This window comes from Oncorhynchus nerka, linkage group LG26 (genome assembly GCF_034236695.1).
Source record: "Oncorhynchus nerka isolate Pitt River linkage group LG26, Oner_Uvic_2.0, whole genome shotgun sequence".
NCBI lineage: Eukaryota > Metazoa > Chordata > Actinopteri > Salmoniformes > Salmonidae > Oncorhynchus > Oncorhynchus nerka.
The window spans coordinates 56,830,239-56,843,935 of record NC_088421.1 but is presented as its reverse complement, the minus strand read 5'-3'; the positions used below and the strand labels follow the sequence as shown (position 1 = coordinate 56,843,935).

Sequence of the window (13,697 nt, the reverse complement as noted above, 5' to 3'; positions counted from 1 at the left end):
CTGGGGAGACAGACAGGCACATTCAATATCCTGGGGAGACAGACAGACACATTCAATATCCTGGGGAGACAGACAGGCACATTCAATATCCTGGGGAGACAGACAGACACATTCAATATCCTGGGGAGACAGACAGACACATTCAATATCCTGGGGAGACAGACAGACACATTCAATATCCTGGGAGACAGACAGGCACATTCAATATCCTGGGGAGACAGACAGACACATTCAATATCCTGGGAGACAGACAGACACATTCAATATCCTGGGGAGACAGACAGACACATTCAATATCCTGGGGAGACAGACACATTCAATATCCTGGAGAGACAGACAGATCAACTCAATATCCTGGGGAGACAGACATACAGACACATTCAATATCCTGGGGAGACAGACAGACACATTCAATATCCTGGTGAGACAGACAGATCAATTCAATATCCTGGTGAGACAGACAGACAGACACATTCAATATCCTGGGGAGACAGACAGACAGACACATTTAATATCCTGGGGAGACAGACAGACAGACACATTCAATATCCTGGGGAGACAGACAGACAGACACATTCAATATCCTGGGGAGACAGACAGACAGACAGACACATTCAATATCCTGGGGAGACAGACAGACAGACAGACACATTCAATATCCTGGGGAGACAGACAGACAGACAGACACATTCAATATCCTGGAGACAGACAGACAGACAGACACATTCAATATCCTGGAGACAGACAGACAGACAGACACATTCAATATCCTGGAGACAGACAGACAGACACATTCAATATCCTGGGGAGACAGACAGACAGACACATTCAATATCCTGGAGACAGACAGACACATTCAATATCCTGGGGAGACAGACAGACACATTCAATATCCTGGAGACAGACAGACAGACACATTCAATATCCTGGAGACAGACAGACAGACACATTCAATATCCTGCGGAGACAGACAGACACATTCAATATCCTGGGGAGACAGACAGACACATTCAATATCCTGGAGACAGACAGACAGACACATTCAATATCCTGCGGAGACAGACAGACAGACAGACACATTCAATATCCTGGGGAGACAGACAGACAGACACATTCAATATCCTGGAGACAGACAGACACATTCAATATCCTGGGGAGACAGACAGACACATTCAATATCCTGGAGACAGACAGACAGACACATTCAATATCCTGGAGACAGACAGACAGACACATTCAATATCCTGCGGAGACAGACAGACACATTCAATATCCTGGGGAGACAGACAGACACATTCAATATCCTGGGGAGACAGACAGACACATTCAATATCCTGGGGAGACAGACAGACACATTCAATATCCTGGGGTGACAGACAGACACATTCAATATCCTGGGGAGACAGACAGACAGACACATTCAATATCCTGGAGACAGACAGACAGACACATTCAATATCCTGGAGACAGACAGACAGACACATTCAATATCCTGGAGACAGACAGACAGACACATTCAATATCCTGGGGAGACAGACAGACAGACACATTCAATATCCTGGGGAGACAGACAGACAGACAGACACATTCAATATCCTGCGGAGACAGACAGACAGACACATTCAATATCCTGGGAGACAGACAGGCAGACACATTCAATATCCTGCGGAGACAGACAGACAGACACATTCAATATCCTGGGAGACAGACAGGCAGACACATTCAATATCCTGCGGAGACAGACAGACAGACACATTCAATATCCTGGGGAGACAGACAGACAGACACATTCAATATCCTGGAGACAGACAGACAGACACATTCAATATCCTGGGGAGACAGACAGACACATTCAATATCCTGGAGACAGACAGACAGACACATTCAATATCCTGGGGAGACAGACAGACAGACATATTCAATATCCTGGGAGACAGACAGACAGACATATTCAATATCCTGGGAGACAGACAGACACATGCAAAACCCTGGGAGACAGACAGACAGACAGATGAACACATTCAATATCCTGGGAGACAGAGACAGACAGACACACTATTCTAGGGGGATATTGACAGACAGACAGACACACTATTCTAGGGGGATATTCTAGGGGGATATTGACAGACAGACAGATGAACTGGGTCAGTGTCTCTTGGCACATAAAGAGTTGCAACTGACGAACGTACAGGATCCACAGTGTATCCAGGTGGTTAGCAGAGACAGGTACTGACACACCCCTTACCTGCTACTACAGAGGCTGGTCCACAGTGTTAGCATCCAGGTGGTTAGCAGACAGACAGGTACTGACACACACCCCTTACCTGCTACTACAGAGGCTGGTCCACAGTGTTAGCATCCAGGTGGTTAGCAGACAGACAGGTACTGACACACACCCCTTACCTGCTACTACAGAGGCTGGTCCACAGTGTTAGTATCCAGGTGGTTAGCAGACAGACAGGTACTGACACACCCCTTACCTGCTACTACAGAGGCTGGTCCACAGTGTTAGTATCCAGGTGGTTAGCAGACAGACAGGTACTGACACACCCCTTACCTGCTACTACAGAGGCTGGTCCACAGTGTTAGTATCCAGGTGGTTAGCAGACAGACAGGTACTGACACACCCCTTACCTGCTACTACAGAGGCTGGTCCACAGTGTTAGCATCCAGGTGGTTAGCAGACAGACAGGTACTGACACACCCCCCTTACCTGCTACTACAGAGGCTGGTCCACAGTGTTAGCATCCAGGTGGTTAGCAGACAGACAGGTACTGACACACCCCTTACCTGCTACTACAGAGGCTGGTCCACAGTGTTAGCATCCAGGTGGTTAGCAGACAGAGCGGTGTCGAGGCCTGTTTCATCAGTTCTACTATAATGGATCCCTCCCGTCCCTCTGATTGCCAGTGGGTCATCTTCACTGGACCGTCATCATACTTATCCAGGAAGAACAGCGGCTCACTCTGACACACTGTCCCAAACACCTGCAGCAGACAACAACAATTACAGACAACACCTGCAGCAACAACAATTACAGACAACACCTGCAGCAACAACAATTACATACAACACCTGCAGCAACAACAATTACATACAACACCTGCAGCAGCAACAACAACAATTACAGACAACACCTGCAGCAACAACAACAATTACAGACAACACCTGCAGCAACAACAACAACAATTACAGACAACACCTGCAGCAACAACAACAACAATTACATACAACACCTGCAGCAACAACAACAACAATTACAGACAACACCTGCAGCAACAACAACAACAATTACAGACAACACCTGCAGCAGCAACAACAACAATTACAGACAACACCTGCAGCAACAACAACAACAATTACAGACAACACCTGCAGCAGCAACAACAACAATTACAGACAACACCTGCAGCAACAACAACAACAACAACAATTACAGACAACACCTGCAGCAGCAACAACAACAATTACAGACAACACCTGCAGCAACAACAACAACAACAACAATTACAGACAACACCTGCAGCAGCAACAACAACAATTACAGACAACACCTGCAGCAACAACAACAACAACAATTACAGACAACACCTGCAGCAGCAACAACAACAACAACAATTACAGACAACACCTGCAGCAGCAACAACAATTACAGACAACACCTGCAGCAACAACAACAACAACAACAACAATTACAGACAACACCTGCAGCAACAACAACAATTACAGACAACACCTGCAGCAACAACAACAACAACAACAACAATTACAGACAACACCTGCAGCAACAACAACAACAATTACAGACAACACCTGCAGCAACAACAACAACAATTACAGACAACACCTGCAGCAACAACAACAACAATTACAGACAACACCTGCAGCAACAACAACAACAACAACAATTACAGACAACACCTGCAGCAACAACAACTACAATTACAGACAACACCTGCAACAACAACAATTACAGACAACACCTGCAGCAGCAACAACAACAATTACAGACAACACCTGCAGCAACAACAACAACAACAACAATTACAGACAACACCTGCAGCAGCAGCAACAACAACAACAATTACAGACAACACCTGCAGCAACAACAACTACAATTACAGACAACACCTGCAGCAACAACAATTACAGACAACACCTGCAGCAGCAACAACAACAATTACAGACAACACCTGCAGCAACAACAACAATTACAGACAACACCTGCAGCAACAACAACAATTACAGACAACACCTGCAGCAACAACAACAACAACAACAATTACAGACAACACCTGCAGCAACAACAATTACAGACAACACCTGCAGCAGCAACAACAACAATTACAGACAACACCTGCAGCAACAACAACAACAATTACAGACAACACCTGCAGCAGCAACAACAACAATTACAGACAACACCTGCAGCAACAACAATTACAGACAACACCTGCAGCAACAACAACAACAATTACAGACAACACCTGCAGCAACAACAACAATTACAGACAACACCTGCAGCAACAACAACAACAATTACAGACAACACCTGCAGCAACAACAACAACAATTACAGACAACACCTGCAGCAACAACAACAACAATTACAGACAACACCTGCAGCAACAACAACAATTACAGACAACACCTGCAGCAACAACAACAATTACAGACAACACCTGCAGCAACAACAACAACAATTACAGACAACACCTGCAGCAGCAACAACAACAATTACAGACAACACCTGCAGCAACAACAATTACAGACAACACCTGCAGCAGCAACAACAACAATTACAGACAACACCTGCAGCAACAACAACAACAATTACAGACAACACCTGCAGCAACAACAACAACAATTACAGACAACACCTGCAGCAACAACAACAATTACAGACAACACCAGCAGCAACAACAACAATTACAGACAACACCAGCAGCAACAACAACAATTACAGACAACACCTGCAGCAACAACAACAACAACAACAATTACAGACAACACCTGCAGCAGCAACAACAACAATTACAGACAACACCTGCAGCAACAACAACAACAATTACAGACAACACCAGCAGCAACAACAACAATTACAGACAACACCTGCAGCAACAACAACAACAACAACAATTACAGACAACACCTGCAGCAGCAACAACAACAACAACAATTACAGACAACACCTGCAGCAACAACAACAACAATTACAGACAACACCTGCAGCAGCAACAACAACAATTACAGACAACACCTGCAGCAACAACAACAACAATTACATACAACACCTGCAGCAACAACAATTACATACAACACCTGCAGCAACAACAATTACAGACAACACCTGCAGCAGCAACAACAACAATTACATACAACACCTGCAGCAACAACAATTACAGACAACACCTGCAGCAGCAACAACAACAATTACATACAACACCTGCAGCAACAACAACAATTACAGACAACACCTGCAGCAACAACAACAACAACTACAGACAACACCTGCAGCAACAACAACAATTACAGACAACACCTGCAGCAGCAACAACAACAATTACAGACAACACCTGCAGCAACAACAACAACAACTACAGACAACACCTGCAGCAACAACAACAACAATTACAGACAACACCTGCAGCAACAACAACAACAATTACAGACAACACCTGCAGCAACAACAACAATTACAGACAACACCTGCAGCAACAACAATTACAGACAACACCTGCAGCAGCAACAACAACAATTACATACAACACCTGCAGCAGACAACAACAATTACAGACAACACCTGCAGCAACAACAACAACAATTACAGACAACACCTGCAGCAACAACAACAACAATTACAGACAACACCTGCAGCAGCAACAACAACAATTACATACAACACCTGCAGCAACAACAACAATTACAGACAACACCTGCAGCAACAACAACAACAACTACAGACAACACCTGCAGCAACAACAACAACAATTACAGACAACACCTGCAGCAGACATATGTATTACAACAACAACAGACAACAACAACAGACAACACATATGTATTACAACAACAACAGACAACAACAACAGACAACACATATGTATTACAACAACAACAGACAACACATATGTATAACAACAACAACAGACAACAGCAACAACAGACAACAACAACAGACAACACATATGTATTACAACAACAACAGACAACACATATGTATTACAACAACAACAGACAACACATATGTATAACAACAACAACAGACAACAACAACAACAGACAACAACAACAGACAACACATATGTATTACAACAACAACAGACAACACATATGTATAACAACAACAACAACAGACAACACATATGTATTATAACCACAACAACAATTACAGACAACACATATGTATTATAACAACAACAACAATTACAGACAACAACAACAGACAACACATATGTATTACAACAACAGACAACAACAACAACAGACAACACATATGTATAACAACAACAACAACAGACAACACATATGTATTATAACAACAACAACAACAGACAACACATATGTATTATAACAACAACAACAACAGACAACACATATGTATAACAACAACAACAACAGACAACACATATGTATTATAACAACAACAACAACAGACAACACATATGTATTATAACAACAACAACAACAATTACAGACAACACATATGTATTATAACAACAACAACAACAGACAACACATATGTATAACAACAACAACAACAGACAACACATATGTATTATAACAACAACAACAACAGACAACACATATGTATTATAACAACAACAACAACAGGCAACACATATGTATAACAACAACAACAACAGACAACACATATGTATAACAACAACAACAACAGACAACACATATGTATTATAACAACAACAACAATTACAGACAACACATATGTATTATAACAACAACAACAACAACAACAGACAACACATATGTATTATAACAACAACAACAACAGACAACACATATGTATTATAACAACAACAACAACAGACAACACATATGTATTATAACAACAACAACTACAGACAACACATATGTATTATAACAACAACAACAACAGACAACACATATGTATTATAACAACAACAACAACAATTACAGACAACACATATGTATTATAACAACAACAACACATATGTATTACAACAACAATATAAGAGGTAAACAACACAGGAGAGGATAGAAAACCCCTGTGTTCAATGAGCAACAACATCTACATGTAAATCAGGCTGTGAGTCCACGTCCTCACCTGTGGTAGTTGTGACTCAGTTTGAGGGTCAGGAACCCCGTTCTCTATGGGGTGCAGCTGAGACAGCATGACCTTCCTCTGTTCATAGTGGATAAAGATCACCTTGTCCTTCTCTTCTCCTCCTTCCTCTCCCTCTACTTTATTCTCTCCTCCTCCTTTCTTTGTTCCTCCTTTCTTGGCCTCTCCTCCCTTCCCTCCTTTCTTCCCCTCTCCTTTCTCTCCACCACCATCCTCTTTCAGCTCCTTTTCTTGTTGTATCAGCTTCCCATCTACGGCAGGGGCAGAGGGACATTTTATTACAGATGCACTGCATGATGATAACAACAGAAATATCGCCTTTTGATTAAATATACAGACATCTGTGTCTCTATGAATTAAAAAGAGCAGAGTGAATTAAGCCATCTAATTTACAAACTCTTGTTAACTTACTTTTGCTATGAGAAAACAGTGATGCACGTCTATAGACAGAACATTCATTTCAGTGTGAGAAAACAGTGATGCACGTCTACAGACAGAACATTCATTTCAGTGTGAGAAAACAGTGATGCAGTGATGCACGTCTATAGACAGAACATTCATTTCAGTGTGAGAAAACAGTGATGCAGTGATGCACGTCTACAGACAGAACATTCATTTCAGTGTGAGAAAACAGTGATGCAGTGATGCACGTCTACAGACAGAACATTCATTTCAGTGTGAGAAAACAGTGATGCACGTCTACAGACAGAACATTCATTTCAGTGTGAGAAAACAGTGATGCAGTGATGCACGTCTATAGACAGAACATTCATTTCAGTGTGAGAAAACAGTGATGCACGTCTATAGACAGAACATTCATTTCAGTGTGAGAAAACAGTGATGCACGTCTATAGACAGAACATTCATTTCAGTGTGAGAAAACAGTGATGCACGTCTATAGACAGAACATTCATTTCAGTGTGAGAAAACAGTGATGCACGTCTATAGACAGAATATTCATTTCAGTGTGAGAAAACAGTGATGCACGTCTATAGACAGAATATTCATTTCAGTGTGAGAAAACAGTGATGCACGTCTACAGACAGAATATTCATTTCAGTGTGAGAAAACAGTGATGCAGTTATGCACGTCTATAGACAGAACATTCATTTCAGTGTGAGAAAACAGTGATGCAGTGATGCACGTCTATAGACAGAACATTCATTTCAGTGTGAGTGAAAACATGCACGTCTATAGACAGAGTGTGAAAACAGTGACACGTCTACAGACAGAACATTCATTTCAGTGTGAGAAAACAGTGATGCAGTGACGTCTATAGACAGAACATTCATTTCAGTGTGAGAAAACAGTGATGCAGTGATGCACGTCTACAGACAGAACATTCATTTCAGTGTGAGAAAACAGTGATGCAGTGATGCACGTCTACAGACAGAACATTCATTTCAGTGTGAACAGTCTACAGACAGAACATTCATTTCAGTGTGAGAAAACAGTGATGCAGTGATGCACGTCTACAGACAGAACATTCATTTCAGTGATGTCTACAGACAAAACAGTGATGCACGTCTACAGACAGAACATTCATTTCAGTGTGAGAAAACAGTGATGCAGTGATGCACGTCTATAGACAGAACATTCATTTCAGTGTGAGAAAACAGTGATGCACGTCTATAGACAGAACATTCATTTCAGTGTGAGAAAACAGTGATGCACGTCTATAGACAGAACATTCATTTCAGTGTGAGAAAACAGTGATGCACGTCTATAGACAGAACATTCATTTCAGTGTGAGAAAACAGTGATGCACGTCTATAGACAGAATATTCATTTCAGTGTGAGAAAACAGTGATGCACGTCTATAGACAGAATATTCATTTCAGTGTGAGAAAACAGTGATGCACGTCTACAGACAGAATATTCATTTCAGTGTGAGAAAACAGTGATGCAGTTATGCACGTCTATAGACAGAACATTCATTTCAGTGTGAGAAAACAGTGATGCAGTGATGCACGTCTATAGACAGAACATTCATTTCAGTGTGAGAAAACAGTGATGCAGTGATGCACGTCTATAGACAGAACATTCATTTCAGTGTGAGAAAACAGTGATGCACGTCTACAGACAGAACATTCATTTCAGTGTGAGAAAACAGTGATGCAGTGATGCACGTCTATAGACAGAACATTCATTTCAGTGTGAGAAAACAGTGATGCAGTGATGCACGTCTACAGACAGAACATTCATTTCAGTGTGAGAAAACAGTGATGCAGTGATGCACGTCTACAGACAGAACATTCATTTCAGTGTGAGAAAACAGTGATGCACGTCTACAGACAGAACATTCATTTCAGTGTGAGAAAACAGTGATGCAGTGATGCACGTCTATAGACAGAACATTCATTTCAACGTCTATAGACAGAACATTCATTTCAGTGTGAGAAAACAGTGATGCACGTCTATAGACAGAACATTCATTTCAGTGTGAGAAAACAGTGATGCACGTCTATAGACAGAACATTCATTTCAGTGTGAGAAAACAGTGATGCACGTCTACAGACAGAACATTCATTTCAGTGTGAGAAAACAGTGATGCAGTGATGCACGTCTATAGACAGAACATTCATTTCAGTGTGAGAAAACAGTGATGCAGTGATGCACGTCTACAGACAGAACATTCATTTCAGTGTGAGAAAACAGTGATGCAGTGATGCACGTCTACAGACAGAACATTCATTTCAGTGTGAGAAAACAGTGATGCACGTCTACAGACAGAACATTCATTTCAGTGTGAGAAAACAGTGATGCAGTGATGCACGTCTATAGACAGAACATTCATTTCAGTGTGAGAAAACAGTGATGCACGTCTATAGACAGAACATTCATTTCAGTGTGAGAAAACAGTGATGCACGTCTATAGACAGAACATTCATTTCAGTGTGAGAAAACAGTGATGCACGTCTATAGACAGAACATTCATTTCATAGACAGTATTCATTTCAGAAAACAGTGATGCACGTCTATAGACAGAATATTCATTTCAGTGTGAGAAAACAGTGACAGTAGACAGAATATTCATTTCAGTGAAAACAGTGATGCACGTCTATATTCACAGAAAACATTCATTTAGACAGAACATTCATTTGTGAGAAAACAGTGATGCAGTGATGCACGTCTATAGACAGAACATTCATTTCAGTGTGAGAAAACAGTGATGCACGTCTACAGACAGAACATTCATTTCAGTGTGAGAAAACAGTGATGCAGTGATGCACGTCTATAGACAGAACATTCATTTCAGTGTGAGAAAACAGTGATGCACGTCTACAGACAGAACATTCATTTCAGTGTGAGAAAACAGTGATGCACGTCTACAGACAGAACATTCATTTCAGTGTGAGAAAACAGTGATGCACGTCTATAGACAGAACATTCATTTCAGTGTGTGATGAAAACAGAACATTCATTTCAGATGAAAACAGTGATGCAGTGACGTCTATAGACAGAACATTCATTTCAGTGTGAGAAAACAGTGATGCACGTCTACAGACAGAACATTCATTTCAGTGTGAGAAAACAGTGATGCACGTCTACAGACAGAACATTCATTTCAGTGTGAGAAAACAGTGATGCACGTCTATAGACAGAACATTCATTTCAGTGTGAGAAAACAGTGATGCACGTCTATAGACAGAACATTCATTTCAGTGTGAGAAAACAGTGATGCACGTCTATAGACAGAACATTCATTTCAGTGTGAGAAAACAGTGATGCACGTCTATAGACAGAACATTCATTTCAGTGTGAGAAAACAGTGATGCACGTCTACAGACAGAATATTCATTTCAGTGTGAGAAAACAGTGATGCAGTTATAGCACGTCTATAGACAGAACATTCATTTCAGTGTGAGAAAACAGTGATGCAGTGATGCACGTCTATAGACAGAACATTCATTTCAGTGTGAGAAAACAGTGATGCAGTGACAGAATATTCATTTCGTCTATAGACAGAACATTCATTTCAGTGTGAGAAAACAGTGATGCACGTCTACAGACAGAACATTCATTTCAGTGTGAGAAAACAGTGATGCAGTGATGCACGTCTATAGACAGAACATTCATTTCAGTGTGAGAAAACAGTGATGCAGTGATGTCTATAGACAGAACATTCATTTCAGACAGAACATTCATTTCAGTGTTCAGTGTGACAGTGATGCAGTGATGCACGTCTACAGACAGAACATTCATTTCAGTGAGAAAACAGTGATGCACGTCTACAGACAGAACATTCATTTCAGTGTGAGAAAACAGTGATGCACGTCTACAGACAGAACATTCATTTCAGTGTGAGAAAAACAGTGATGCAGTGATGCACGTCTATAGACAGAACATTCATTTCAGTGTGAAAACAGTGATGCACGTCTATAGACAGAACATTCATTTCAGTGTGAGAAAACAGTGATGCACGTCTATAGACAGAACATTCATTTCAGTGTGAGAAAACAGTGATGCACGTCTATAGACAGAACATTCATTTCAGTGTGAGAAAACAGTGATGCACGTCTATAGACAGAACATTCATTTCAGTGTGAGAAAAAACAGTGATTCACGTCTACAGACAGAACATTCATTTCAGTGTGAGAAAACAGTGATGCAGTTATGCGTCTATAGACAGAACATTCATTTCAGTGTGAGAAAACAGTGATGCAGTGATGCACGTCTATAGACAGAACATTCATTTCAGTGTGAGAAAACAGTGATGCAGTGATGCACGTCTATAGACAGAACATTCATTTCAGTGTGAGAAAACAGTGAAACAGTAGACAGAACATTCATTTCAGTGTGAGAAAACAGTGATGCAGTGATGCACGTCTATAGACAGAACATTCATTTCAGTGTGAGAAAACAGTGATGCACGTCTACAGACAGAACATTCATTTCAGTGTGAGAAAACAGTGATGCAGTGATGCACGTCTATAGACAGAACATTCATTTCAGTGTGAGAAAACAGTGATGCAGTGATGCACGTCTACAGACAGAACATTCATTTCAGTGTGAGAAAACAGAACATTCATTTGATGCAGTGATGCACGTCTACAGACAGAACATTCATTTCAGTGTGAGAAAACAGTGATGCACGTCTACAGACAGAACATTCATTTCAGTGTGAGAAAACAGTGATGCAGTGATGCACGTCTACAGACAGAACATTCATTTCAGTGTGAGAAAACAGTGATGCACGTCTACAGACAGAACATTCATTTCAGTGTGAGAAAACAGTGATGCAGTAGACAGAACATTCATTTCAGTGTCTATAGACAGAACATTCATTTCAGTGTGAGAAAACAGTGATGCACGTCTATAGACAGAACATTCATTTCAGTGTGAGAAAACAGTGATGCACGTCTATAGACAGAACATTCATTTCAGTGTGAGAAAACAGTGATGCACGTCTATAGACAGAACATTCATTTCAGTGTGAGAAAACAGTGATGCACGTCTATAGACAGAATATTCATTTCAGTGTGAGAAAACAGTGATGCACGTCTACAGACAGAACATTCATTTCAGTGTGAGAAAACAGTGATGCAGTGATGCACGTCTATAGACAGAACATTCATTTCAGTGTGAGAAAACAGTGATGCACGTCTATAGACAGAACATTCATTTCAGTGTGAGAAAAAACAGTGATGCACGTCTATAGACAGAACATTCATTTCAGTGTGAGAAAACAGTGATGCACGTCTATAGACAGAACATTCATTTCAACGTCTATAGACAGAACATTCATTTCAGTGTGAGAAAACAGTGATACAGACAGAACATTCATTTCAGTGTGAGAAAACAGTGATGCTACGTCTATAGACAGAATATTCATTTCAGTGTGAGAATGCAACAGTAGACAGATCAGTGTGAGAAAACAGTGATGCACGTCTATAGACAGAACATTCATTTCAGTGTAGACAGAAAACAGTGATGCAGTGATGCACGTCTATAGACAGAACATTCATTTCAGTGTGAGAAAACAGTGATGCACGTCTACAGACAGAACATTCATTTCAGTGTGAGAAAACAGTGATGCAGTGATGCACGTCTATAGACAGAACATTCATTTCAGTGTGAGAAAACAGTGATGCACGTCTACAGACAGAACATTCATTTCAGTGTGAGAAAACAGTGATGCACGTCTACAGACAGAACATTCATTTCAGTGTGAGAAAACAGTGATGCACGTCTATAGACAGAACATTCATTTCAGTGTGAGAAAACAGTGATGCACGTCTATAGACAGAACATTCATTTCAGTGTGAGAAAACAGTGATGCAGTGATGCACGTCTATAGACAGAACATTCATTTCAGTGTGAGAAAACAGTGATGCACGTCTACAGACAGAACATTCATTTCAGTGTGAGA

At 41.0% G+C, this 13,697-nt stretch overlaps 1 protein-coding gene across 1 annotated transcript in view; it reads right to left on the bottom strand.

Annotated features, from left to right (window-relative positions):
- LOC135564856 (phosphatidylinositol N-acetylglucosaminyltransferase subunit Q-like) overlaps nt 1–13,697 on the bottom strand; it is a 46,486-nt gene that overhangs the window by 24,846 nt on the left and 7,943 nt on the right. Inside the window, exons 4-5 of the mRNA XM_065010926.1 lie at nt 7,307–7,575; nt 2,791–2,987 (exon numbers count right to left, since the gene is read on the bottom strand). Of these exons, the coding sequence (XP_064866998.1) occupies nt 2,791–2,987; nt 7,307–7,575 (466 nt within the window). The remainder of the gene's footprint in view (nt 1–2,790; nt 2,988–7,306; nt 7,576–13,697) is intronic.